At 48.3% G+C, this 26,646-nt stretch overlaps 2 protein-coding genes across 9 annotated transcripts; one reads left to right on the top strand and one right to left on the bottom strand.

Moving 5' to 3' along the window:
* Positions 1-326: 326 nt before the first annotated feature.
* LOC133170532 (septin-9-like) lies at positions 327-26,076 on the bottom strand. 8 transcript variants are annotated; one of them, XM_061303524.1, is made up of 13 exons: positions 25,847-26,076; positions 21,751-21,813; positions 21,605-21,683; positions 11,629-12,387; positions 3,348-3,581; positions 2,921-3,049; positions 2,777-2,858; positions 2,574-2,711; positions 1,875-1,992; positions 1,711-1,806; positions 1,541-1,637; positions 1,322-1,373; positions 327-1,245 (listed from the first exon to the last, which is right to left on the bottom strand). In XM_061303524.1, exons 3-13 carry the CDS (start codon positions 21,681-21,683, stop codon positions 1,104-1,106), a joined length of 1,926 nt encoding a protein of 641 aa, XP_061159508.1. In that variant the 5' UTR covers positions 21,751-21,813; positions 25,847-26,076; the 3' UTR covers positions 327-1,103. The 8 variants fall into 8 exon arrangements, with proteins under 8 accessions (XP_061159508.1, XP_061159507.1, XP_061159506.1 ...); XM_061303523.1 differs by lacking the exon at positions 21,605-21,683; XM_061303522.1 differs by lacking the exons at positions 21,605-21,683; positions 25,847-26,076 and adding an exon at positions 22,354-22,414.
* LOC133170534 (uncharacterized) lies at positions 8,215-10,228 on the top strand. Its single transcript, XM_061303531.1, has 2 exons — positions 8,215-8,364; positions 8,519-10,228. Exon 2 carries the CDS (start codon positions 8,570-8,572, stop codon positions 10,076-10,078), a length of 1,509 nt encoding a protein of 502 aa, XP_061159515.1. The 5' UTR covers positions 8,215-8,364; positions 8,519-8,569; the 3' UTR covers positions 10,079-10,228.
* Positions 26,077-26,646: the final 570 nt, after the last annotated feature.

Genomic DNA, 26,646 nt, shown 5'->3' with positions numbered 1-26,646 from the left:
CAGAGCAAAAAAAATGCTCTTGGGAAAAAGGCGAAAGGATGATAAACAAGGAGGTTATTTATAAAGCACAGATCAATAGCCATTGCATTTTTGATTGATTTGGGAGAGCGCAGCCATATTGCTTTGGAAGGCTAATCTTGTAAGTGCTTAATGACATGCCAATTAAAAAACACTCCACTATGACAATTACTTCTGCAAACAAATGAACTCACCCGGTCTGCAGACGCTTCAGGCAAAGACCAATGCAGAAAGAGAAATCGAGCTGCTTTTTTTTTTTTGAAGGTCATGGATCAGACAGTGTTGGGGGGGAACAAAAAAACGTGGTGCATAATTACAACAATCTTTATTTCTTAAAATAAGATAAAGGACACTTTGTTATCAATAATACAGGTAAAAAAAACAAACAAAGAATACACAAGAATATGACAGCAGGAAGCAAGAATGAAAGTGGCATAGCCGCTCGCTATATCGACTCAAATGGGCTTGACGTGTTTAAGACCAATGGGAGCGTGTTTAAATGCAGCCAACGCTGCATCCTAAACATCCTCCGTCGACTGAGCCTCGCACGACTGTTTTGGAAACGATGTGAAGAAATGGACCAACAGTATTCACATTTGACATGGTGGGTGCATAAATACGTAGTCACTCTTATTGGATATTTTTCCCAGAGTGGCACTTTGAAGTCCGAATTCAAACGACACCAAGGTCCATGTTTAACAGGAAGCCAGCCACGTGTAACCAAAGCACAAAGGCATTTTGTGGCAGGAAATGAGCGCAATGCAGACATATGTGCCCTTTTTTTCGTGCACCCAAAGACCACCTTACGAGACACGCGGGAAAGATAAAAAGGTGGATGATTAGTTTGGAGTGTCGGCTCCTTTTTGGCACTTGGAGTGAATCCATAAGGATTGTTGGTGTTACAAAAAAAGTAAAAGTTGCAGCAACTGCGGGTAGGAAAAAGAAAAAAAAGATTGTCTCACTCTTGTTGTCCACCACTGTAAGAAAAAGTCACCGCAAGCAAACGACAGCCACTCTCGGCAGGCTGGCTTGTTTCTGTACGGGAAGGGGCAAATTAGGGACTTGAGTCTCGGATCGGGTGGGTTCTAGATCTCGTGGGCGGTGAGGTGACGGTCGGGCACGCCGTTGCTGTGAGTCATGGCCGTGTTGTTCTCGTTGAGGCGCCTCACGCGGTACACTTCGTAGTGGATGCTGCTGGTGATGTCCTTAATGTTCTGCATGTGGGTTCTGGAAAGGGGCAAGAGGTGACATCGGCGTGTGGCGGGCAGAACTGGAAACCTCAATGTACGGAATATTGGCTCACCTGATGAGTAGATCCCGCAAATAGGCAAACTCGCAGTGGGCTATGTTTTCCACTGATGGAGAAAAACATTCATTAGTAACCACTTTAAAAACAAAACATCTGATATTCTTATGATTAATAACGGCAGCAACGGCACTCATGAGGCCCGCGTCAGCCGCTTTTAAAACGCCTTTTTCCGTCTTGCCTTGTGACATTCCAGCCTTTTAGCAAAAGCGCTACCTTCAATGGTTCCCCACTTGGTCTTCCTCCCCAGCAACCTCCTGCCGTTGACTTGGTATTCTTGATCGCTGCCCACGACGGCAAACGGAATCATCTCCTGCACACGCGGGCGGGCAAGATGTCAAATGGCGGCACTTTGAGGAACACTTTGAAAAGCCTCAGGCGCTCACCCTGATCTTCTCGTTGATCGTTCGGTCCTCGGTGTCCTCGTCAAACTCTTTCTGAGGGTAGATGTCGATCCCGTTGGCTCGCAGCTCTTCCCTGATCTGCTCCGGTCGGCGAACACGTTACGCTTCGCAAAGCGCCAACGGAGCGGAGCGGGTGTGGACGTTACCTTCTTTTTAAAGAAGTCCCGCTCCTCTAAGGTGAGCGTATCCGCTTTGGCAATCACCGGAACGATGTTGACCACCTTACTGAGACGCCTCATGAACTCCACGTCCAGAGGCCGCAGACTGGGTCGAAAGGAGTCAATGAATATGCAGTACACACATGCTCCAGCAGAGGTCAGACACGTTCGTGACCTACTTTTCTCTCATGATGCCTGTGTGTGCCTGTGTGTGTGTGTGGAGGACTAGTGAGGCCGTTGAAGGCGCTCCTGCAGTGAATGGCAGCAGCTCGGCTAAGTGCCAAATTGAGTGTGCGCATTCTCAGCCTTTCTCTTTCCATTCGACCAACACTGAGCTGCTGCTGCTGGTTTGCCCATGTGACAATCTCCAACAGCATCTTCCGCTGTCCCGACGCTCGTACGCGCTAAACCCGCACAGCCAATTACGCCATGAATACACGAGACTGCGCAGCCAATTTATTGTGCATGCACAGCCGGCCCCACACAGTAAGCAAATGGATGAGAACCAGATGTGTCCTCCAGCAACGGCTGCTGCAGGTTTCCCTCCGCGTGGGATATGTCAGGAAATGTGTGTGTGCGTTCTCAAAAAAAAAAAACGCTCCACACGAAACTACACAGGAAAAGCGCTGACAAGTAAGGTAAGCCTCCAAGCACATTAGCTCTGTGGTGCTCCCCCCTCCTCCTCACCAGTGTCCAGTAGGCGGGATGAAGTATATGCAACAGTGGACTCTGGAGTCCGGGATCCTCTTCTTCCTGTTGATGTTTATCTCCTCCTGCAGATATGCCTCGTACTGGTCGTTAATAAATCTCATGATGGGCTGCCAGCTGGAGGGGGAAGAGAAAAAAAATCAGAGATTGGAGAAGAAAAAGAAAGCCAAACTGAAATGTACCAGTTCTCATTGTTGATCTGATCTCCAAAGCCAGGTGTGTCAATAACCGTCAGCTTCATTCTCACTCCCTTCTCCTCGATGTCTGTACAAACGAGATAAGGTGAGGGGATGCTTCAAGGTGCTGGCTCCAAATTGTCACTCTACCGTGACTGATGGATTTGATTTCGATGGTCTTGGGGATCTTCTCCTGGGCGGTGGCCGTCACAGACTTGCGGCTGACTTTGGACTTGAACAGCGTGTTCATCAGAGTAGACTTGCCCAGGCCACTTTGTCCTGTGTGCAAATAGAAAAAGGCACAGCAATGGAGAAAGTGGCCATTCCAAACTGCGGCTGTATGTTTGCATCGGCAAAGTTCAGAGCAGACATTCAAAACGGCCCTGCTTGTAGTTTGCCTGTCTGCATGCTGATTACAGCTCCTTTTGACAGCACCCACATCTTGATTAGAGAGCAAAAGCAACAGACTCCAATTCTGACAGCTGCTGGATGACATTTTAGCCTTGACTGAGCGCCGCAAACAAACCATGTAAGAGCGAGCGAGCGAGCGACGTCTCTCTCTCTCTCTCTCTCTTACCTACAACCATGATGTTGAGCTCAAAGCCTTGCTTCATGGCCTTCCTCCTCATCTGCTCCAAGATGGCGTCAATCCCCACGTAAGTGAAGTCCACCACAGGGCCCGTGGGTGCTCTGTCGCTGTACGCTGCCGCCACCGTGGCGTCAGGTACCGCCGTGTCGGTCATGGCGCTGCTGCTGATGCTGCTGCTGCTGCTGGTGCTGGTGCTGGTGTAGCTGCCAATCACCTCTGAGCCTACAAAGAGAAAATACATTTCCTTTCATTCATTTGACATCAATGGGAGCAGAAACTGGAAGCGGTGTGTACCAGAGAGAACATCTGGAAGATGCTCAATTTCTAAGACACGTGCAGGTCTGCTCTTGATACCGGCAATAAAAAAAAGAAAAAGAAACAACCTAGTAATCTGTCGAGCAGCAGACGACGTTAAATGTAATAAACGGCTTCGGAGGCATCCACCAAAGACTGCATCGTTGACCTGCGGAGACACTTTTACGCTCTGTATCGGGTCAGCAAATGGTCACCAGCCCGACGCTGATGTGAGCCGTGAACATTTTCATTGATTTGAAAATATCAACGCGGCCTGGCGCTCCTCAATACTGTCACTTGATGTGCAGATGGAAATGAAACCTGAGCCGCCGCCGCCGCCGTTATCAGCATAGGAAGGCACACATGAGCAGAGGCCAGCTTTATCAGCCGTTGGATTCCAGTCAAGCCCAGAGCGTTTGTCCGTCCGCTCCGCTCAATTGGGCATCACTCAGGGACTGGTATTGCATTGGTTCCTTTGCGTGTCCGTCCCACAGCTCGCTTTCCATGGCCTCCAGCGCCACTCACTTCCTTCCTTCCCCATCCTGTTGCAGCAGTCAGTCAGCAATTTAAGGTGACTTACTGCCCTCTGCGCCACACCTCCTGCATTCCTCACTCTCGATCTGCTGCTCTAGCTCACTATTTCTTCTCGATGCAGAAGGGGGGGGGGGGGCTCCCCTCCCGGCAGTCGTATACTTGATTTACGATGAACCTGTCCCGAAATGTCAAACTTTTTGAGCTTTGATGCTTTCTACCGCTACAAAGAAAATGTTAATAAAACACAATATGAGCATTAAAAAAAAATCTCTTAACTAGCAACCGATGGTGTCGCTCGGCAAGTACAGATAGCAGCGGGTTTTGGGTATCGAGTACCCCAGGAGACTACCGATTCTAGCTACCGATACTTTTACTGGCTGAAACCAATTCACTGGTTGTACAGACATGACATGGTTGTGAGGCAGTAGCACCAGGTGTCTGGAGCAGGACCCCAATGTTGAGCAGAACATGACAAGTGTTTGGCCCTGCCCTGGTGGATTTTATTTGCACGGCTGCTTCAAACGGGCGTGACAGCGGACCGACCACACCGCAGAAATGGAGTGTTCCGTTAGCATTGCCCATGAAATGGCGTAATTGTTACAGTACATCAGACCTACCTGCCAATTTTGGAAAGAAAATTGGCCAAATTGTCGAAAAGTGCCTTTCTGAAGCCACGTAATCATTCCAGATGATTCATCGGCTGACCACGCACGATCAAAAGCGAGTAAGCGGAGTCGGAAGATTACCTCAGCCCCCCCCCGCCCCAAAGGCATCTGCAAGATAACCTTTATAGCTTTCATTGCATTGATGTCACTCCTCTTTAGTTCCTGAAGGGATTTCCCCCGGATCGGATTCCCTTATGGGAGGGCTGGCGTTGTTTCCGTTTATTAAAAAAAAAAAAAAACGCAACAGCATAATAACAGTCGAAAAACAGGATGACTCATCGCTGATACTGTTTTCAATTACAGGCACGGCAGAATTTTCTCTCTCGCTTCAATTCCAGGACGATTGGCTTGCATTGCTTTTTTTCTTGTTGTTGCAAATTTTGCTCGGCCTACTGCTGTGCCGCAAAGGCATTTCGGGTGGGGGGGGGGGGGGGGGGGGATAGTGCAGAGTAGGAAGGCAATCTGATGAGCCAGAGACAGATAAGGGAAGCGAAACGGAAGAGAGTCGTTGAGCAGCAGAGAGGAGAAAAGATGACCACAAAAAAAAACAGACGAGCAGATGTGGTCAAAGCCACTGAGCCAATATGTTGATTTGGGCAGCGTTGGTGAGCGGGTCAAAGGTCACTGCAGGGCCTACAATGAGTCATGCATGTCCTTTAATGACAAACTGTTGGCTTGATCTTTTGTGCAAAGCACATCTGAAGGGAGGAATGGAGACAAAAGGAAACAGGCTGAACCAGCGTCGACAGTCGTCAGCGATTGAAATCCGATATGAACTCCAAGCTATCCTAAAAGTTGGTCCAATCTTTTAAGTAGGCTGTTTTCTCCAAAGTATCGCCATGTCAAACACACATTAGTCGACATAGCCACTAAATGGGTCCTTTGGATCTTTACTCTGCTCTAAAATGTTTTTTTACGGCCTCTCTTTCTAAACACGGCGTCGTGGTCCTTTATTTATTTTCCCAAAGCCTCGTCTCATCTGAACATTTGTTTCCATTGAGATCCCAGCAAATATGCGGTTGGTTCTGCCTTCAAGTCACCACAATGAATTGAAGTTGCCATCAAACATTAGCATCTGCTAACGCCTTGCTAAACCTAACCCCCTGTTTTGATGCTCAACAAGCAGTTGATTAGTTACTCTCCGACAGGGACTGCAAAATACCATTAGAGTGACCCCAAGTGAGCCAGAGTTCAAGGGTCAAAGGCTATCGGTGGAGTGGTGGCATGGAATCTAACCTCCAAGGGCCGTTTCTCAATCTTGGCTGGCTGACATAATGCAGACGTACACAAAAGGTGACCTTTTCAGCGTCCCATCAAAGAGTGGCCAAAGGTCAGCGGCCCGACAATGCCGACGTGCTGCTGCTGCTGCTGCTGAGGCAAACCAGAGACGGCGGGCCAAACCACTCAAGCAACAGCAAAGCGCTCGCTCGGGTCACATTGTGGCGCCGTTGACAACAGGGATGGAATTTGGTCGATTGCGAGGAATCAATTGATTCATGGCGTCGGACCGCAGTATTCGGCTGCAACCAGCAGAGGCGCTGTTCGGTCCATGCCACCTAGTTTGTGATCTTAAAAAAAGAACAGGCCACGTTATGGGCAACTGACATTATTTGCCTCCATACGACACGAAAATAAAAAAATGATCTGACCTGACATACCACACACACACACACACACACACACACACACGTCGGTAGCTCCACACTACTACCCCTATGTAGCTCTGCGTGCTCGTTAAGTGATCTGGTAATGGATCCCCATGAGAACAGGAACAGCGTGTAGCTAATACTAGTCAATTGAGAAGACAAGCGGGTGCTGAAGCACAATGGAATGCCTGCCTCGGTATTCATGCAACAATAATGTGCGCACCATACTTCAACGCCACTGATAGAAGCTCTTGCATGCTCTTTTCCTTCCAGACATTCATCTGCACAAGGTCAGTCAGCCTCATTTGGAAAAAGCCCAATGATCCTCCTGTGAAGCATGAAGAAAAAGCAAGACTTACCGTGCGTGAAAGCCTTGTCCCTCCCTGGCTGGCTGTCGTGCAGCGCTCGCTCGCTCGCTCGCTCGCTCGTAAGAGGCCTCTAACTCTTGTGTGGCTGTGGCTGTGGAAGCTGGCCGCTGGCCCCGCCCACCCTGGCTTGTCATGTGAACCGAGACGCAACGGGAGACAGACACTTCCTTTATCTAGCCCCCAAAGGAGCAAACTTGAACTGTGCCGGCCCGAGCAGCTTGCATGAGCAACTTGGGTCCAAATGCTCCACGCGTCGACACGCGCTGACGACAATTTACGAGCTAATTCATCGTTTTGATCCCGATTCTTCTCCCAACAAAGCGCTCAGATCCCAGGAGCACACTTGGGCGCGCCGTTGCCATGACACCAGAACAAACAGCAGATTCAAGCTTCACCACCTTTGGAACTTGCTTGTTTGATTTTAAGGAGCAAGCCAATGGGAAGGAGCCCAAGCTCTGGATGGTCGGCGATCCAAAGAGTTTTGGGGCAACCGTGCCGGGCCGGCGGCCCCGACCGTCCGGCCATCTTTGTAAAACACCTGATGTAACATGATGAGTTCATGACACGCTTGCTTTGTTTTACAGTCCACTGCCAAGATTTTAGGCCATCATTAAAAGGTACAGTTTGAATTTGTGCAGGCAATATTTTGGTTGCTCTGAATGATACGTGTGCAGAGCGTGCTCGGGAATAGCAAATAAGTTCCAAATAGCGTATTGGAAAGGAAACAAGTGGGAAGGGACCACAGAAAAAAACAAAAGCAAGCACATCACGTTGGTGGAAAAGCACATTGTTCAACTAAAATGCTGCACTAGCAATAAATAGGCTTTAATAAATGCCAGGTGTTGATAGTATATAATGCAACAGCACCCCCTGCTGGTTGCTAAAGAAAATGCAACAATGAATACATTTGAACCGAAACAGAATTCTAAGTTGGACTTCAGTGATGACCTATAAATGGTGCAATGAGCGTCATTTCTTTTTCATAGGCACTACTCGGGTGGGGGGGGGGGGGGGGGGGGGGGCTTAATACAAGCCAAAATTAAGTGCAAGATATCCTTATGTCAATTTTTTATTTTTTTTTTAATCAAAAACTCACTAAAAATTGGAATATTCAGGCTACATGCATGCACGCAGCAACACATGCTCACACACCGTCACGCACGCGCGCACACACACACGCGCACACACACGCTTGATATGTCTAAGCATAATGGGTGATATTCATCAAGCTAACCGTGTTATTTCCTCATTTCAGAGTGCAAATGACAAGGTGATGTCATAGTCCAAAGTATGGCCATGTTCAAGCAATCCCACTAGATTCCAAATTCATGAGAAAGGAAAGTGAAAGTAAACAGTTTGTCTGGCTCAGTGCCCAGTTTCAATTCTCAGATAATAGTAAGCGGAGGAGCTTTAAAGCAGCAGGGCAACAGAGCTCAGACAGGGAAGAGGACGAGAGGAAACGAGACGACAGCAGCAGCAGCAGCAGCCGACAGCCTCGGTAAGAGCTGCCCGTTTGTCTTTTTCAATTGACATGACGGACGACAACAACACTCTTTGGTGTCACATTACATTGAAAGCTATTTGGTGTCTGCCAACTCCTTGATTTGCAGCATGTCAATCGCTAACTAAGGCTTTCTTTGGAACCCTTTCAGCTTTGCATTTGACAAATCGACAGCACGAGCGAGCGAGCGGGCCATCGCTTGATGATGAAGGCGTCGGCAGGACTGGCGCTCTGGTGTGCCGCCGCTCTGCTTCTTTGCATCCGCGCCGACGTCCGCTGCGCCATTCGGAGGCTCAACTCTATCGACGATTTGAAAGAAGTCAACTTTGGCCAAGCCGTGCCCAAACACAGCCTGCTGCTGCTCCACTGGTTCGCCAACACCGTGGAGATGGACGACAGCGACGTCATACGACTCACCTTTGACCCCGACCTCGGAACGTACGGTTCGCATCACTACGGAAACTACGAGAGGCTTTTGAACCCGCTGCCTCGGGGGGACTTCCGATACCGCTACTACACCGTCGGCAACGTCAACCGAGGCCAATCGGATCTTCCCGATTACGTCCTCGAGCCGCCCGACGCCGAGTACAGGGAAAGAGGAAACAGAGGCCGGATCGTATTCCGAGTGAGGGAGCAAGACGGCCAGACCGTAGACCAAGTTTACCTCACGCAGCATTACGGAAACTCGCACGTTACTAACACGCGTTACGATCCCGCCTACACGTACCACATCACCGCCAACCTGCTCAGGCAAATCAGAGCGTTTGCAGTGGGAGCGCAGCAACGCAACTTCTTGGCGGAGCTCGCCGAAGACTTTGGAAGCCACGTCGACCAGTCGCGCTTATGGCGCCTCACAATCAGATGGCAGGACCTGGCTTGCCTGGGACTGCTCTTGTACATGATCGTGGAGGAGAAACACTTGAAAGGAAAGCCGCTGCCGCCCAAAAGAAAGCTCAGGCCGGCGCCGCTGCCGCCCAAAGGAAAGCCGGGGCCGGCGCCGCCTCATTGCGTCGTCGACATTCCGGACCCCGCCGGAAGCCATGGTCTCGATCCGCGATCCTGGCTAGGACTACGTAGTCGAGACTGTGTTCGACTTGAAGTGACAACTGGGGAAAACGGAAGAGCTCGGATTCTTTGGAGGGGTGTCCCGATAAACCACGTTATGGAAGGTGCCATGGTGGTACTGTACAAGGACAATAACAGCCAGGAAGCCATGTTTTCAAAAGTGATCCGTAGCCAATGGGGCGACGTCGACACCTCGGTACGCCTCAATGGCGGCCTCCAGGCCCGCCTCCACAAGACAAAAACAAAGTGCTGTTTGTGGACAACAGCGGCCGAGGAGATCTGCAGAGGAGCCCAGTTTGCAAATCCAGACAAAGTCCCCTTAAGCGGCCACCAGGCAAGTCTCCAACTGTTTGTGAAGGACGGCAAGGCTTGCGCTCGCTTGTTTGTCGATAAGTCATTCGCAAATTGGAAAAAGGAGTTTAGCAAGTCCTGGGTGGCCTTCTACGCCAACCCACTTAAATCCACTCGAGATTACGAATGGTGGCAGTGGCAGTGGGCCACAAAATTCCAAGCGGCGCCCGACGCTCTCGACGACGTCCACGATGTTTACGAGTATCGCTCCAATCTGACCGTGGCCCCGGGAATCCAAGCTCGATTTATTCTCAGAAATGACACGGTGTTGGCTGAAACATTAAGCTGGCAGTGATCATCGCAAACTGCAAATACTTGATGAATGTCGGAAAAAAAAGCACTGTATCAATCTGCTGTAACTGCTGTCCTTGTCTTTTCTAGCATGTATTTTCATTCATTTTTTTCGAGATGTCGACTGAACAAATAAAATTTCAAATAATGACCATATGGTGACTTTCAATCGATTTAACACGGGGGGGGGGGGGGGGGGGGCATGAAAGGGTTTTCACCATAATCTGTGTGAAATATAAGATAGCCTGCTTGTGCTAGCCATGATTTCTTAGCACACCCAGGCTTCTTTGTTCTTTCAACACAAAGGGAGCCTTTCAAAGAATAGAAAAGAAAAAAAAATATATCCTGTTTAGCCAGCACAAGACCCAACAAGTCACGGGACAATGAGTCATCATCATGAATCCAACTCAAAGTATCAATATGTATTCATTGTTTGGACTTTGTGCCGTTTACTTGGATAGTGGGAAAGGTCATTCCCATCTCTTTGTGTGTCTTGACATGTGAAGACATTGACAATTAAGCAGACCTCGACTTGGATTTGAAAGCCGAGACGCCCTATCTGTTTGCATAGCGACCAAAAAAAAAAAAAAACAATGTCATTTTTGCAACCGGTATTGCTTGAATTAGAAGGAAGGATTTGGCTAACTAGGTTAAGGTATTGTTGCCCATTACAGTAAGACTGCACCATGCACGTCGTGCTTGGTTGGCATTCTTGCGTAGCTATGAATCGAGGATTTTCCACGCAACTTGTACCTTGCTATGCAAAACAGATAGGGTCAATCATCAACAGTCTATGAATAGAACCCGATTGCACAAGTGAGTTCAAGGAGTGGCTACAAAAGGCTTTTGTGTGATATTGAAAGTTGACCTATTGGAAAGCTTTAGCAAAATTTCCACCACCTTACAATAGTATTTGTTTCGATGTTTCTTTCCATTCACATGCATAAGCGAGTAGGAAGTCGTAAGAGCCCGCTGTCTCGGAACTTTTCCTTTTCACCCGCACCGACATAGTTTTTGGGTTGGCCAGCCCATCGCTGTTATTTTATCTATTTGAGGAAACGGACGGTCAGAAACACTGCCTACGAGTGTAAAATGGAGGCGTTAACGATGTTTTATGGCTTCCAGATTTGGAATGTATCACCTCTCGGCCGCTTGTGCTGCCTGCCAGCCTGCCGGCCTGCCGGCCTGCTTCCTTGCAACACAACAAGTCCGCCCGCTCCAGCTGGAGCCCAGATAGCGGCACAAAAATGACTCAACGGAGAAAGCAAACAAAATTTAAAAAAAAAAAAAGGTCAAACATCTAGCCCAAACACAAACTACAACCAACATTGGACCATTGTTCAATTTGAAGTCATGCCCGCTGGCAACAGAAGATACCAAACACATTTTGTCCACACGGTGGTGCTAAAGGACAGCTGAAATTGTCACAACGCTACTAAGGCTGTGTAAGCTCAAAGATTGCAAAGCAAAAATGCTTGGATCTCCAAGTGCCTTTCTAATGACAACGTTACAAGAGGTAGGAGGGAAATAGAAAAGTGCTTTTGAGTTACTCACGCTCCGTAGGTGGAGTCGTCATGGGGGTGTCTGGCAGCCAGTCCACCCTGCTCCTGCTGCCGTCAGCCAGGCAGGGCAGAGGCGCACTGGGCGCAGGAGGTGGCAGGTGGTTGTTGTTCTCCACTCCTGCGTCCGCTTGTCTGAAGCTGGGAATCTCAGGCCTCCGGGTCACCTCCACCGCGCCCAAGGTGGACGACGGCTGCTGCTGCTGCTGCTGCTGCTCCGCTCTTCTCTGAAGCGGCTCGGGGATCCGAGAGACCGGCGCGACGGACGAGGGCTGGGAGTCCACCCTCCTGGGAGGCGCGGGTGGCTCGTTGGCTCGTCTGCTCGTGGAACCGGAGACGGGATTGGGGGAACCGTCAGGCGGGGCGCTCCGACTGCCCAGGCTCGCCTCGGGTCGCCTGAGGCCAAAACGAGTGATGCCGGCACTGGGCGAGTTGTCGATCTGCTTGGAGGAGACCTCGATGGAGATTTCCGTGCGGCGAGAAGACGCCGCCGCCGCCGCCGCGTCGGGGTTGCGGGCCCCCGATAACTCCGTACGCCTCATGCCCGTTTTGGGGGAGCGTGGATTGGAGGCGTCGGCGGAGGGAGATGATTTGGGGGCGTAGTAGTCAGAGTTGCGGGAACTAAGGTCATAACTCCTTTGGCTGGACGTGGAGGAGAGCGATGAGCGGAGGGGATTGTTGGCGGTGCGACGGGACAGAGGCGAGTGGTGCGTGGATGAATCCGTTTCCTCCACTTCAAATGACCGTTTCAGAGCTGGAAAACAAAATAGTTCTGGTTAGCCAGGAAACAAAGGGCTTGAAGCCATCCCACCAGAAATATGCAAAAAAGTTCAGCAGAGCAAAGCAAACATCATCTAAAAACGACATTCGGCCGGAAACACTTGTATTTGGGCCTCCAACAGAGAGAAGGGAGGATCCTTCACTTTGTGCTGTCGTATTCCTATTTTCCATTCGACCCAGAAGAACAGAAGCGACTTGTAAACCACACAGACCATAAACCAAAGGAACAAAAGTGCGTGCAAAATTAATATATAGCACCTCCATGCTGCAACGCTGTTTTTGTTTTTTTTTTTGGTTTTTTTTTGCTCCAACTTCAACAGCCGCCCTCTGTTCAAGCAAACATGAGATCACAAACGCGAAGCTCACCTCTCTTGACACGCTTCAAATAAGTCGACAGCATTGCGCTGGAAATTCCAAGATTTGGCACACTCTCGTCCAAATCACAAGAAACGCAAATGTCGACCGACCGGACTCTTGCAAATGTAAAAATGGCACGAAAAATGATAAAGGGGGGACATTTAAGTGGCTGCGGACACCTGTGGATCAGATTACGCATGCGCAGACGTTGTTTGCGTGCATTCAACTGACTCGGCTCGTCTGATGACGTCACACAATACAGCCTGACATCCCTAACAGACGTCGCCTTGCTTGCGCGCCTCCGCTGTTCGTTGAAATAATGATGTCATTCAAACATTGTCAATACTCCTCTGCATCTGCATGTATTGTTTCTTGACATATTTATAGTGTACTGCATATTAATGCGTATTAAGAGAAGAACAACGTCATAGTTTACTGTTAAAAATGCCACTAGTGAAGTGGAGAGGTTTTGTTACAAGTGAAAATGTTTCCAAATGCACTCTGTAGCCACAGTTTGCTCGGTGACACATGTGAGGCGGGTGACACCTGGCTTGCCTCCACTACAGCAATAATTCTCGCTCCTAAATAAATAGCCAGCCTACGCAGGCAGGCAGGCAGCCACGCAGGCGGGCAGGCAGGCAGCCACGCAGGCAGGCAGGCAGACAGCCACGCAGGCAGGCAGCCAGCCAGCCAGTCAGACAGACAGGCAGGCAGCCAGCCAGCCAGCCAGCCAGCCAGCCAGGCAGGCAGGCAGGCAGGCATCTGGGCCTCTCGGCACCACCAGCATGGGAGAAGATGTTCTTCCTGGAATATTTGCTCTTTTCCCAGGGCTTCTGTGCTTGATGTTAGGAAAGAAGCAAGTGAGTCAGCAGAGAAGCAGCTGGTTGGTCACCGTATTCACTCCTTGCAAAGTGGAGAAAACCAAAAGAAAAAAACGCTGTGTGTGAATCAGCAGCATATAGTCTCGGAATTTCCAATCATCAACCAAATATGTCTCATTGACGCCAACCAAAGCTGATTTAAAAATGGAACCTTACGCAACATTTTGCCATCTTTGACATTGTTCGAATTCCCTGTGGGACTTTATAGTATCTTATATAGTGAATGCATTGTGTGTCCATTGTAAACAAGAAGAAGAAGAACAAGAGTGGCAAGCCTTTAGCATGGACTCTTTGACCAAGACTGTGCTATAATCACATGTTTGCCTGCTGTTGAGCTAACTGCGGTGACTCCGCTGTGCCATGACTGAAAGCGAACACGCCGAATGCCTTGCCGAGGGAGGGAGGGAGGGAGGACCTACTTGTCAGCGTGCGTGCACACGCCTGTTTAAACACAGCTGGAGAGCAAGGTTAAACACTGCAGATGAGGTTGAGGCGGGCTCACGCCAGAGCTGGCCGCGCTCATGCCTGTTCCACTTGTGCGCACTATACGTAGCGTAAACGTGCTTGCAGACTGCACCAAATAGGGAGCCAAGCGGGATTCGACCAAAACAGCTTCAGCGAAACCAGATTGCAGGATGTTGTGGAGGAGATGGTGCGCCCACCCTTGGCTAAATCAGACCAACAACTGAGGATGTCAAGTGGCGTCACGGAGAGGAAAGGTGCCTTGGCTGCATGGCGAGTGGAACGCCGCCACCTGATAAGGACGGACGGACGGACGGACGGACGGACGGAGATGCCCCATGAAGGCCTCACCCGCTCTAGGCTCAGCCTTTGTGCTTTCACCGTAAGACAAAGCTCAAGAATGGAGGACAAACTTCTGCAAATGTCCCCATCTTCTGTTTTTGGCTCTCAACCGCACCACTCAATGTTTTTTCCATTGTTAACCAACATGTTCACTATGCTTCTAAAAAGAGGGAAGTGTCAACGCTTCCCTGCATTCAAACAAGAAACAAAGACTTCTCTCTTACTCTCTCTCATAGCGGAATGATAGAAGAGCGAGGTGGCAAATGCATGGTCCACTTGTTATGAAAGTAAAGTGGGTCAGCCCTCGTATGGGATCTGCTCCGACACCAAGCCCACTTGCAAGTGGAGAGCTCCAGTGGAATTTCCTCTCCCTGAGTCGACGAGTCTCCCAAAAGCAAGAAGGAAAGAGATAAGTGGCAGCTGCAGCGACAAAAGAAATCAATCCAAGCCAGATGTCTGCTTGCTGCTGGGCTCGCGCCGCCATTGCGCTGCCCTGCCCTGTATGCGCTGCGTGCGCTCTTCTCACACGGCTCCAATTCATGAGTCAGCACGCAAAAAAGCCCATCCAGGGGAAGTACAAACTTCACTGACAACAACACTGGCCCATTATGTGTCACCAGACTAAAAGCATGATTTGAAACCGCACGCCCAACATGCCACCACCACCACCACCACCACCACCACAGTTGGCCTTGCTTGTTTTTCCTCCAGGACGGGACGCCATTCATCTTTCCGCTCGCTCGGTTAACGTTTGAACAAGAACCGGCGTTGACGGAGAAGCCGCCCTGGACAGGCAGGTGTGGGTGCCTTTCCAAGTGGCGAGGAAGGACGGGAGGCAGATGCTGGAGGCGGGCGCCAAAGTCAACTTGTTGAGGAGGGACAAGCTGCTGAGAGAGGAAGAAGAAGGGATGGACAGGCAGATGATGACGAGGGGGAAGTGATGAAAACAAAGAGGAGGGGAGTGGCTGCCGACCAGGTGTTCCCTCCACGCCGGCCAAATCCAAAGTTGACTTTTCTCATAGAATGAAGAAGAGTTACTCCATATTTAGAAAAAAAAACCAAAAAAAACCACACATTCTAAGATGGAAGCTGCTCCAGTCTTACGTCATTTCAAATTGTGCAACACGGGCGTGAGGTTTGAGCTGGTGAGTCATCGCATCAAATCAAGAAAACACCACAAACGTGGCCGCCAAACAGCTGGGGCTGCGCTTTTTCCAAAATCATAGCCCAATCATCATTATCAATTATTTTGTTGAGAAGCAAATTCGGAAGCGCTCCACTGAATGCACCGACCGGCAATTTGGGAGCTAGAGAAAAGCATTTCCACAGGTCAAAAAGACATTCATGTCAATTGGTCATCAAGTATAAATGCTATTTTGAAGGGGAGCAGCCCACTCAGTGATAATCATAGGAAAGAAAGCAAGCAGCAGCATCCATCCATCCATCCATCTATCCATCCATCCCATGTTGTGAGTCAGGTTCCCTGAGGAGAAAGGCTGATTGCAGCCTTTTTTCTTTTTTTTTGCAGCTACAACTTCACAACAAGCTTTAACAAACACTTTTCCCTTCCACCGACCACAAGCAGACATTTTCCGAATGCAGTCCAGTCCCAATCAAACATGTTTGCAGGCAGAAAGCAAGAACGCAACTAACCTTCAAAGTCTGATATGATGCCCTCCAAGTGAGCGTTGACGGCGGAATCAGACATTTTTTTTTTTCCGGGGGAGTGGATTTATCATGCGAGGCTTCCCTTTCACCCAGCAAGGAAACGTCGTCCAGAGGAGCGCTCCAGATTTTAAACAAATCCCAATTTGGAATCCGACGCAAGGGACAGCAGAAGGAGGGAGAGCAAGCGAGCGAGCGAGGGAGGGAGAGAGGGAAGAAAAGAAAACAGCAGATCCAAGCTCACGTCTCTCTTCTCTCACTCTGCTCACGTACTACGTAGTTTTTTCACAACTTCTCTAGCCTCCCCTTCCTTTTCCTCCCTCCCTCCCTCCCACTTGCACGGTTTATTCACAGGCTTGTTTCCTGTGGTCACATGACCGAAAGCTCCTCTTGTCAGCTGATGGAGCAGATGTTGATCTGGAGCTTTTCATCAGTGGCATCCATGGCTGTTAAAGCAGCAGCACCAGCAGCACCTTTGGAGGTCAAGGAGCGCCCAGCACTTGCCTGTCTCATCATTGGAATCTTGCACGATGGTCAAGCTCACTGCCAACACACTGCTTACATTGGAAGCAGTGTGTAGTCTATTTACTCATCATCAACACAGAAGGGCCTCGGAGCGTGCAGATTTATGAGCCGAAAAATACTGACATTTGCAAAAAAACAACTTGCATCCCATTTGTCTGCCACTGGACTGTGCAAAATATGAAAAAAAAGAAAGTGTCATCTGCGCTGATCTTTGCGGCCACACATATGGCTGGCTGGCTGGCTGGCTGGCTGGCTGGCTGGCTGGCTGGCTGGCTGGCTGGCTGGCTGGACCATCAACACTTGAAGGGAGGGAGCCAGATGTCAATTGTTTGGCACAGCTTCAATTGGCGCCTGAACTCACAAAACTAAATAAGCTTCTGTTCAACTCATTCTAGGAATCTTTCTGACTTAAAAGACATTTTCCGCCATTTATTTTTTCTGCAGGGCTCAGCGCGACGCTTCCAAATAATCCTTGTTGCTACGGGCAACCAACCGTGTCGTACCCTAAAGCCATCTCCAAAATGGAGAATCCCACTCTGGGACACACCCTCATCCCAGCAAATGCATAAGTCGGCGGGCGACACGTGACCCCGGCGCTATGACTCGATGGGCCCAGCCACTGACTCTCCTTTTAACCACACACACACACACACACACACACACACACACACACAGGCAAGTTGGTGACAAGGCCACTTCCTTCCAGACTGGGTTAATCCAATCTGCTGTAACAAGTGTCACACTGGTACAACTACTAGAAAGTTGTTGTTGTTTTTTCTCGGTCGTTGCTGCTTGTGCGTGTACATTTGTACTTCCAATCATTTTTGACCGGTGGGACGGAAAGCATTAGACATGCATATTGGGCAAGCTAGCGCACTTTTAGTCCATTCACTTTGCAAGCAGAAAATGGACACAAAAATGGCAAAATATGGGAGATAGCTGAGAGGATGGACAGTGACAGGGTGGAGGGAGGACATTTCTGCCTAGGAGCAATTGAATCACTTGTCTGACAACATTTGCTTTCGATGAAAGACAAAATGTACAGCAGTCGGTGTTCTCTTGCACTCAACGGATCAATATATAGAAATGGACGGACGCCAGGCTGAGCGCGGCTGTCGCTCGCAAATGCCAAATGGGCACGGCCGGCACGCAAAGTCCGTTCGTTCCGCTAACTAGCAAATGAACAAATGGCAATGGAGAGAAGTTCCGTTTCCATCCGTCAGGCATTTTTGTTTTCATAGAGAGAGAGAGAGAGAGAGAGAGAGAGGAGAGAGAGGAGAGAGAGAGAGAGAGAGAGAGAGAGAGAGAGAGAGAGAGAGAGAGAGAGAGAGAGAGAGAGAGAGAGAGAGAGAGAGAGAGAGAGAGAGAGAGAGAAGAGAGAGAGGGAGAGAGAGAGGGAGAGAGGAGAGAGAGAGAGAGAGAGAGAGAGAGAGAGAGAGAGAGAGAGAGAGAGAGAGAGAGAGAGAGAGAGAAGAGAGAGAGAGAGAGGAGAGAGAGAGAGAGAGAGAGAGAGAGAGAGAGAGAGAAGAGATGGAGAGAGAGAGAGAGAGAGAGATAGAGAGAGAGAGGAGAGAGAGAGAGAGAGATAGAGAGATAGAGAGATAGATAGATAGAAGATAGATAGATAGATAGATAGATAGATAGATAGATAGATAGATAGATAGATAGATAGATAGATAGATAGATAGATAGATAGATAGATAGATAGATAGATAGAGATAGATAGATAGATAGATAGATAGATAGATAGATAGATAGATAGATAGATAGATAGATAGATAGATAGATAGATAGATAGATAGATAGATAGATAGATAGATAGATAGATAGATAGATAGATAGATAGATAGATAGATAGATAGATAGATAGATAGATAGATAGATAGATAGATAGATAGATAGATAGATAGATAGATAGATAGATAGATAGATAGATAGATAGATAGATAGAATTATAGCAAAAGATCCCATGGCCCAGCAGTACGTTGTCCATTCAATTATAGCCAAAAGTATGCACAGAAAAAAGCTTCAAGACATTTTTGCTTCTTGACGTGTTCCAAAATGTTGATCCACGTCGACTTGTTCTTCAAGATCTAATAATGTGCCGTATTCTGCCACTTCTGCTGATGAATGTCAGTGGAAAGTATTCCAATGACCAAGTGGCCCAACCGCATGAGTGCATGCACAGCTGTACTGACAGCAGCTGCTTTTTTTATACATACAAAATGTGCAATAGCTAGCTAGCTTTCAGCTTCTTCATCAAATGCAGCACCTGTTGGCAACATGAAGCCACCCTGCCTCCCTCCCTCCCTCCCTCCCTCCCTCAATCCCTCGCTGCACGGAGATGATTATCAATGGGACTCTCTTCTTTTCTATTTTTCCCCCGCCTCCACCTCTCCGCCGGGTAATAACTTCATGGATGGAGTCGACAAGGCAGCGTTACAGTTCTTTGTTAGCCTCACATATTGTTCTACTCAGCTCATCGCCATGGCAACGACCAAAACACATCCCTGGGCTCCAGGAAGCCACACGGCTGCAGAGTTCAGCCGCTTGGACAGAAACGAATTGGGGGAGGAATTGAAATGACAAATTTTGAATCCAATTCACTGATGGCCTTTTCTCGCACTTGGGCCTTTGGGTCAGCTGCAGATTAGCCAGAAGGCCCGGGAAAAGATTGAGGATACGCAGAAATAATAGGACTATACTTTGTGATGATTCGCCAAGTGGATGACATGTGATCACGTTCCGTGTCCAATTTGGAGCAACATGAGCAGTCCCCATTTGAGGGTCACATTTCTGCCCGTGTGCTGAAATAAATCTTTGCTCCTGTTTTTTGAATTTGCCTCAATTCCTTGGGAAAGTGTCTGGCTCCTGAGCTCCTTGCGACTGAGTGGAGTTGTTGTTGTTTTTTTGTTTTGTTTTGTTTTTTGCATTATACATGGCATTGTAAATTGTAGCCACTTGAAATAAAAGACACAGTATTCATTGCTGTTTTCTTTTCATTTGATTTGATTAATTTGACTTCACTAATCATTTTATTGATTTATTTTAGGATTTGAAGTCATTCAATCATATTGGTGTACCTCCAAATTTGGCCCTGAATGTGGAATGACACACACATGCTGCCGCAGACGCTTTTGGACCATTTCCACTCGACTCATTCTTCGGCTCTCGATGACTACAGCTTCCATGACCGCTAAATAACACGGATGACAAAGTCCATTTAGCAGGCTTTTGTGTGCGTGTGAATCTTATTGGAGTCTTATTTGCAAGGCGGGCTGACTCAGGCTTTCTACATCCTGTTGGCCAGAGAGAAGCCAGTGACCCGCAGAGCCACGAGGGACAAGAGTAGTACTGTTCAAACACGACTCTTTCCTGTTCATGGTTGAAACGGCCACAAAAAGCCCCAAAGAGCAAGAGGGAGAGACATGGCCCAGACAGAAAACTTCTGGGAGATGGATCCCTCCGTCTGTTAAGCCTGCACAGCCCCCCCCGCCGAAAGAAAGCATGCAGTCAGTCAGTCAGTCAGTCAGTCAGTCAGCAAAGAGGACAGAATGAGACAATGGAAAAAAAAAACAGAGTGGAAAGTATAGCGGCGCAGAGAGACACCGGAAAGCGCTCAACCACGACGTCGTTGACTCCAGTGAGTGAAGAAACATGTGTCCTACCTGAGAATTTGTCCCCCTCCATAACCAGATCACTCCCTCCAGAGCCACATGTAGCGTCTGCACTTTGACTCCACTCGCTCTCTCTCTCTCTCTCTTGGTGTCCCTCGCTCTCACTCCCTCCCCGTCTTTTTTTGGACTTCCCTTCCGCCCTCCCTCCCTCCCTCCCTCCCTCCTCTGCTGTGCTCGGTCCTCTCCCCGCTTTGATTCCTTCAGTGTGACGACACGGCCCATGTGCAGGTCATATGTTGCTCCCTTCAGATGGTGCCGTGGAAAGACTGAAGCAGCATTGTGTCCGTCGGAAGCATGTGACGGGCTATTTTTGCAAGGCCCTTGCCTTCGTCACACTTCCCTGCCATGCATGGCGTGTCAAATGATATGAAAGTGATTGCTGCAACAAGAGACAGCCAAAGAGAACACAGCAGTGACACTTGACCCCTTCGCACATCCCTCACACTGTGTTGGAGGTCAGAGGTCACGTGGCGAGCGCCTGTTTTTTTTCCCCCACATTAGTTGCTGTAAAACCATGTCTAAGAGAAAAGTAGGTCTTTGGTGCCATCTTGTGGCATCTTGGTGTATACGGACATTTGTTGGCTGGTAGTTTCTTTCACACAACCTGTCTAATAGAAAGAGTGCTTTGGCACATTGGTTGTTTAGTTACATAACATGGAAAGTATTAAAAGCGGTAAAATCACTTCAACATGTTGTTTTGTTGAGCATGCATTTGTATGAGACGGGGGGGGGGGGAGTAATCAAGTGTGGCGCAGTTCATATAATCTAATGCATGTTTTCAAAGACTTTTTATGAGACAAGGCTTTCTTTCATCATGTGGGAAAATGCAGCGAGCAAAGATGCGCTGCGTTCTGGCGACCTCTTGTGGTCAACACCTGAAAGTAGCTGGCTGTCATTGGCATGTGTACACGTGTTTCTATTGACTTGTCTTTTTTCATGTGGACATTTTAACTGGTCCACGGGAGGCAAATATGTGAGTGCGCTGGCTGGCATCCCATAATATGCTTCTTATCTTTAAGCATTTCCCGGCGCTCAACAAATGCGCAAGAGATAATCACCGGAAAGTAATTCATTCCGAGAAGCGTCACTGTATGAGGCTATTAAACACAACATGGGACATTGCAATTAGCGTGATGTCATTTGCACACCTACACGCACACACCTAACGATCACCGGTGACACACACATGAGCACGATTCATTTATAGAGATGTTGCCCCATTAGCCATCAGGTGTTTATGGGATGAGTTCACATCCTGCACATGTCAACGTGTGTATTTCACTTGTTCCTTCCTCTTCTCTGTGCTGATGCTGCACGCACAAAAGTAGGTTCTCTGCAAAGACCACGTGTCTTCGCCGCATCTTTGGTGGACGTGCCAAAAGACAAAAATGAGTCACCGAATGAGAAAGCACGGCAGGCAGCACTTACCAGGGCTGAGGATGCTGCCGCTATCTTTGTCTGTCCTCCTTGATCGCGCGCCGGACGACCGTCCTGTGAATACACAAGAAGAATCATTTCCCTGCATTCTATCCTTTGGGGGAAATGACCAGCAAAAAAAGAGGATGAGTCAGTAAGCCCTCCTAGATCTGAAGAATAGAATTCCCACACTCAAAGCATCCAATTGAAAGCATTCCCCAAAGAGTCATCCATAAATATAGTCTAGTTGTAGAGTTGACAGCACGCAGCTGCAGCCACAAATACCACCGTGCCAATACTTTACTACTCTTCTTGCTCCTGGCTATGTGCATCAAAGCATGGCCGCCATGGCCGCCATGGCCGCCATGGCCGCCCGTGCAGGCTACGTCTGTAATTATTCCAACATGTGTTGATAAGGTGTTGTTTTGGCACCAAAGTGATGTAACGCACCTAGCACCATGCCTCCTGGAGCCAGCGCTGAGAGCAAAGGACTGACAGGCAGGCCAGGCCGCTCAATATCTTTCTGTCAGTCAAACGTGTGCGTGGAAATGAGTGGCACCTGCACAATAACCTCGCTATGCATTTCACTTTGCATGCGTGCGTGACTTTGCTCACCTGCTCGGTCTTGTCTGAAGCGACACAAATCCGGGCAAACACACATTTAGCGCAACTTCAAGTCATCTCCCGCCAAGGGGATGGATGGATGGATGGATATGACTCGTTCCTCTTGAAATGGATTTGCAAAGCTCTTGGTTGATTATATTTGCCCAATGACAATGGGATGTAAAACTGAGGTCAGCGGAGTCACATGAGAGGCACAAAAGAGGCAGTGTTCCAACTTGCAGAAAAACACACAGGCATATTTTCAACATGAATGAACGCCTGTGTGCCATTGCTTGGGGCCTGCCTCACCTGTTTGATGTCCATTCTTGACGTGCGGGCGGGCGGGCGGATGTGGAGCACATCGGCATCCACTTAGCTACATAGCTGACTAGCTTTCAACTTAGAGACACGGCAACAACAACTATTGCAAGGAATGAGCTCGCTGCTAACATTCCTGCATCACCCTTAATTGCAATTGCTAGCTATTGCAATTGCAAGCTAGTACAATAAGAAAAGAGGAGATGACAGTTTATAAGAGTGTGTGTGTGTGTGTGTGCGAGTGCACGTGTGTGTATATGCATACGTGTGCATGGCCTGGACAAACATGTCAAGGGCAAAGTGATTGGCCTCAGATGACGAGTGAAGATAAACAGAGGGGACGGGCTGCGGCACTTAGTCGCACTTGAAATACAAAAGCACTCACTCACATTCTGCACACACACACACACACACACACACACACACACACACACATACACGTGTTGTGAATGAAGGCAAAGCAGAGAAGAATGGAGGAGTGCCTTGTGATCACGCATGCTGAGATTTTTTAGACAGTATTTTAATGCAGTACGGTTTCAACGACGCACATGCACATAAGCTAACTAGCGGTAGCTTAGGCAGCAATGTTGTTTTCAAAGACTCATTCACTGCCAATGACGGCTATAGACGTCAACTAGCAGGCCATTGACGGCTATAGACGTCGAATATCAATTTGAAATGGACTGGCAGTTCGTGAGTTAGTGCACGCTAAATCAGGCGTGGCTAGTAACTACCTTTACGACTTCACAGTCACCCTTCCTAAATGATCTTGTCGCTTGTAGCTCCAGCTAGCTAGCTAGCGAGCAGATACGCAGACAAGGAAGGCTTTCATCGTTGACTCTGAACTCCACCGCTGCAAACACACCTTTCTGTACAGTACAAACACGACGCGAATCGAGAATAGTAATAAAGCAGCCAATAAAACAACGTGGACAAGGCAGATAAGGATCGGACTTCCTTTTCAAGTCACTTAAGACGTCCACCGAGCTTTATGACGATCCACCTCCCTCCGGAAACGTGTGCTTGTTCGCAAAGTGATGTCAACCTGCTTTGAAGCAAGGTAAAATAGCGCGCCTAGTTGAAAGTAAACAATCTCGTTCATACTCTCAAACCGTCAACTAAACGCCTGCGGGTGCATCCATCTTGTAATACACACATGTAAGATGTCAACGCACGTGTCCTGCCGAAGATCAGAACCCGCCATTATCTTTTTACGGGCGGGCTGGCTCCCTCCGGGCTTGGAGCCAAGCTACAACTATCCGTGTAAAGCTGCGGCCGCATTCTTTGCTGCTAATAATAAACACACGAGGTGGAAAAAGGCTCCACGAATGATTGGATTCACATGGCATCATTTTAAATGAAGGTGAACTTTGATCATTTCAATCTCTCTTTAATCGCGGTTTAACTATTATGCTTATTCCATAAGGGCAGAGTGATCGTGTCGTGCACCATCATTTCTATGTGCATGTCCAATGCATTCCATCATTCTATTATCCACGGGCAAGTCAAGTTGATGGTTAGGCCATCCATCCATCCGTCCATCCATCCGTCCATCCATCCATCCATCCATCCATCCATCCATCCATCCATCCATCCAGCAGCCATCCATGAAGGTTAGGCCATCCATCCATCCATCCATCCATCCATCCACCCACCCACCCATCCATCCATCCATCCATCCATCCATCAGCGCATACTTTTATAGCTTGACTTTCATGTTCCCATATAACAATAGCTACGGGCTCCCACTTCAAGTGTTGTATAAACAGCCCTAACGTGAGACAAGAAGGAGGCTTTTGTCGTCCACCTGGAGGTGCATGTTCATGTTTGTGTGGAGTGGAGTGGAGTGGAACAGAAAAGCACATACCACCAGTGTTTGGGAAATACGTAGGTACTTGGAGTGTTTGTGTGCATGCACAGTCCTGTATACAGGGTACTCATTGATCCAAAGCACGGGGAGGGGCTGTCGAATCATTCATGCAATTGCAACCGAGATAAAGAATTGCATTTTAGATATGGACTGCAAGAAGTGGAAAAGGGGAAATCGGGGAGAACAGCTGATCAGGTTGCTGCTCTACACTATTGACTGCCATGTTGGGATTACAATTGCACAAAAAGGAATGTGGCACCTGCACACACAGAGCACAAAACACACACACACACAAGGAGGAAGGAGAAAGAGTTGGCATGAGCCAACTTGCACTTGGCTCCAATGGAAAAGTGTCAAACGCTCGATTGCACAAAGACTCTGGGAAGAGGAGCCCGAGGAGTGCGGCATTCCATACGATAGACCTTGTGTACATTGGACTGAGTCGGAGCTTAGCTGGAGGAGGAGGTCAATGAGGTTCAGCGGATGGGCGCGAGATGAGGCAGGAGCAGGAGGAGGAGGAGGAGGACGAGGGCTGGCTGATAAGAAAAGGTGAGGCGGAAGATGGATGTCTCAATCAGGATGTGCGTGCGTGCGGACTTTGTGGCACTTGTCGTGACTGACAAAGTCGTTTTGTTGTTGCGAGCTTTCATTCTTAATACTGGAAACTTTTCACTCTTATGACGTGTAGCTAGCTGTCCAATACTCAAGTTAATTGTATTTACTGCCATCTAGTGGACGAGCGTTTCATTGTTCACTAGCCGTAAAAGCGGATATTGTTGGGAGTGCTTGAAATAGATTTGTTTTTTAAAACAACAACAACAACAACTTGACACTGCCCCAATTCATCACTTGAATAAATAAAGAGTATTTTTAACTTTTAGAACCTCAGGAAGAAAACAACAGGTGAGCCAACTTAGCAGTTGAGTTGTGAACGCCTCGACTCAAATAACTCCCACTTTCTGGCTCTTCTTATCTTGTGTAGTTTCTCTAAAGCTGCCCTTCATCGAAAGAGAAAGCATTTTGAACAAATTTCGAGTTTGCAAATCAACAAAAGAGATGAAAGAAACTAAAACAAAAGAAACAGATGATCCCTAGATGCCTCTTACTTTCTGCAGCTGGCTTAAATAAATCAAGTTGAGCGGGCGCCCGCTTGGTGAGCACACATGATGGATGACATTTGCAAAATTAAACTTTACATAAAAAAGCCGGTCAACATTTCAATACCGATCTGGGATAAATCAGGGAGTGGAAAGAAATAACGGACAATGACAACAACAACAACAGCAACATACAGCGGTGTCATCATCACACATTTACCTGTGTAGAAAGATTTCTTCATGGTGGCAGGCGTTTCCTCCAGAAATCTATGAGATTAAAAAATGTTGGTGTTTAAATTACAATCTTCTTCCCTCCTGACTTGAATTGGACCGTGTTAAGTTGCCAAGCGTATTCCAGTCCACTGCAAGCCTCTTGGGAGGGACGGAGGGAGAGAGAAGAAAAGAAAGGAAAAGAAAAAGACAGACGGGAATGGACACAATCACACCTGCGCTCCTGCGTCATGACGCACGCACGCACGCACGTACGCACGCACGCCCATGCGGCATGTGCAGGAGTGGTTTGGCTCCCCAAACGCTCCTCAGCTTTTCCATGTTTACGAGCCTCACCTTTGGTAGTTCATCCGTCCATTCAACATTTCAATAAAAGACAAGATGTGATTAGCAAGAAGAAAAAGACATGTGTGTGCTTTGTGTCAACATTCACCTGTTGCCAGTCACACTTTCGGGGGCTTTACTTCCAATTCAAGGGCAAAACAAAAGAGTTTGGAGTTATTTCAAGGATTAAAGTCGAGCTCCAGCACTGCAGGTACAGATCAAATGAACGGCGGGAAAGGTTTGTCACACCTGTCAAGCTCAAAACAACTTGAAATTCCAATCCAAGAAATAGGTTGAGTCACATCTTCATTGGACTGCCAGCATCTGGCTGCTGATTATCTCTTGCAAAAAGTATCTTGCCCTCAAATTGTCATTTGCCGTTTCCTGTTACAAGTTATGGCAGGCTGCAGCTAGCCTGTGCACAATGCGCCTTTGTGGTATTTATGTTTTTTGGCCCCTCGGCTG

Source organism: Syngnathus typhle, linkage group LG17, assembly GCF_033458585.1.
Source record: "Syngnathus typhle isolate RoL2023-S1 ecotype Sweden linkage group LG17, RoL_Styp_1.0, whole genome shotgun sequence".
Taxonomy (NCBI): Eukaryota; Metazoa; Chordata; class Actinopteri; order Syngnathiformes; family Syngnathidae; genus Syngnathus; species Syngnathus typhle.
The sequence above is the reverse complement of the archived record's forward strand: the minus strand, read 5'-3'. Positions and strand labels throughout refer to the sequence as shown.

Bases quoted from the DNA above. Each gene is read 5' to 3' on its own strand.
- LOC133170534 (XM_061303531.1), top strand. From the start codon at position 8,570: ATGATGAAGGCGTCGGCAGGACTGGCGCTCTGGTGTGCCGCCGCTCTG.
- LOC133170532 (XM_061303522.1), bottom strand. From the start codon at position 22,399: ATGTGTGTTTGCCCGGATTTGTGTCGCTTCAGACAAGACCGAGCAG. The intron at 3,582-11,628 runs GTGAGTAACTCA...TTCTCTTTGTAG, and splicing joins GACGACTCCACCTACGGAGC to GCTCAGAGGTGATTGGCAGC. The intron at 1,807-1,874 runs GTAACGTCCACA...CGACCGGAGCAG, and splicing joins GGGACTTCTTTAAAAAGAAG to ATCAGGGAAGAGCTGCGAGC.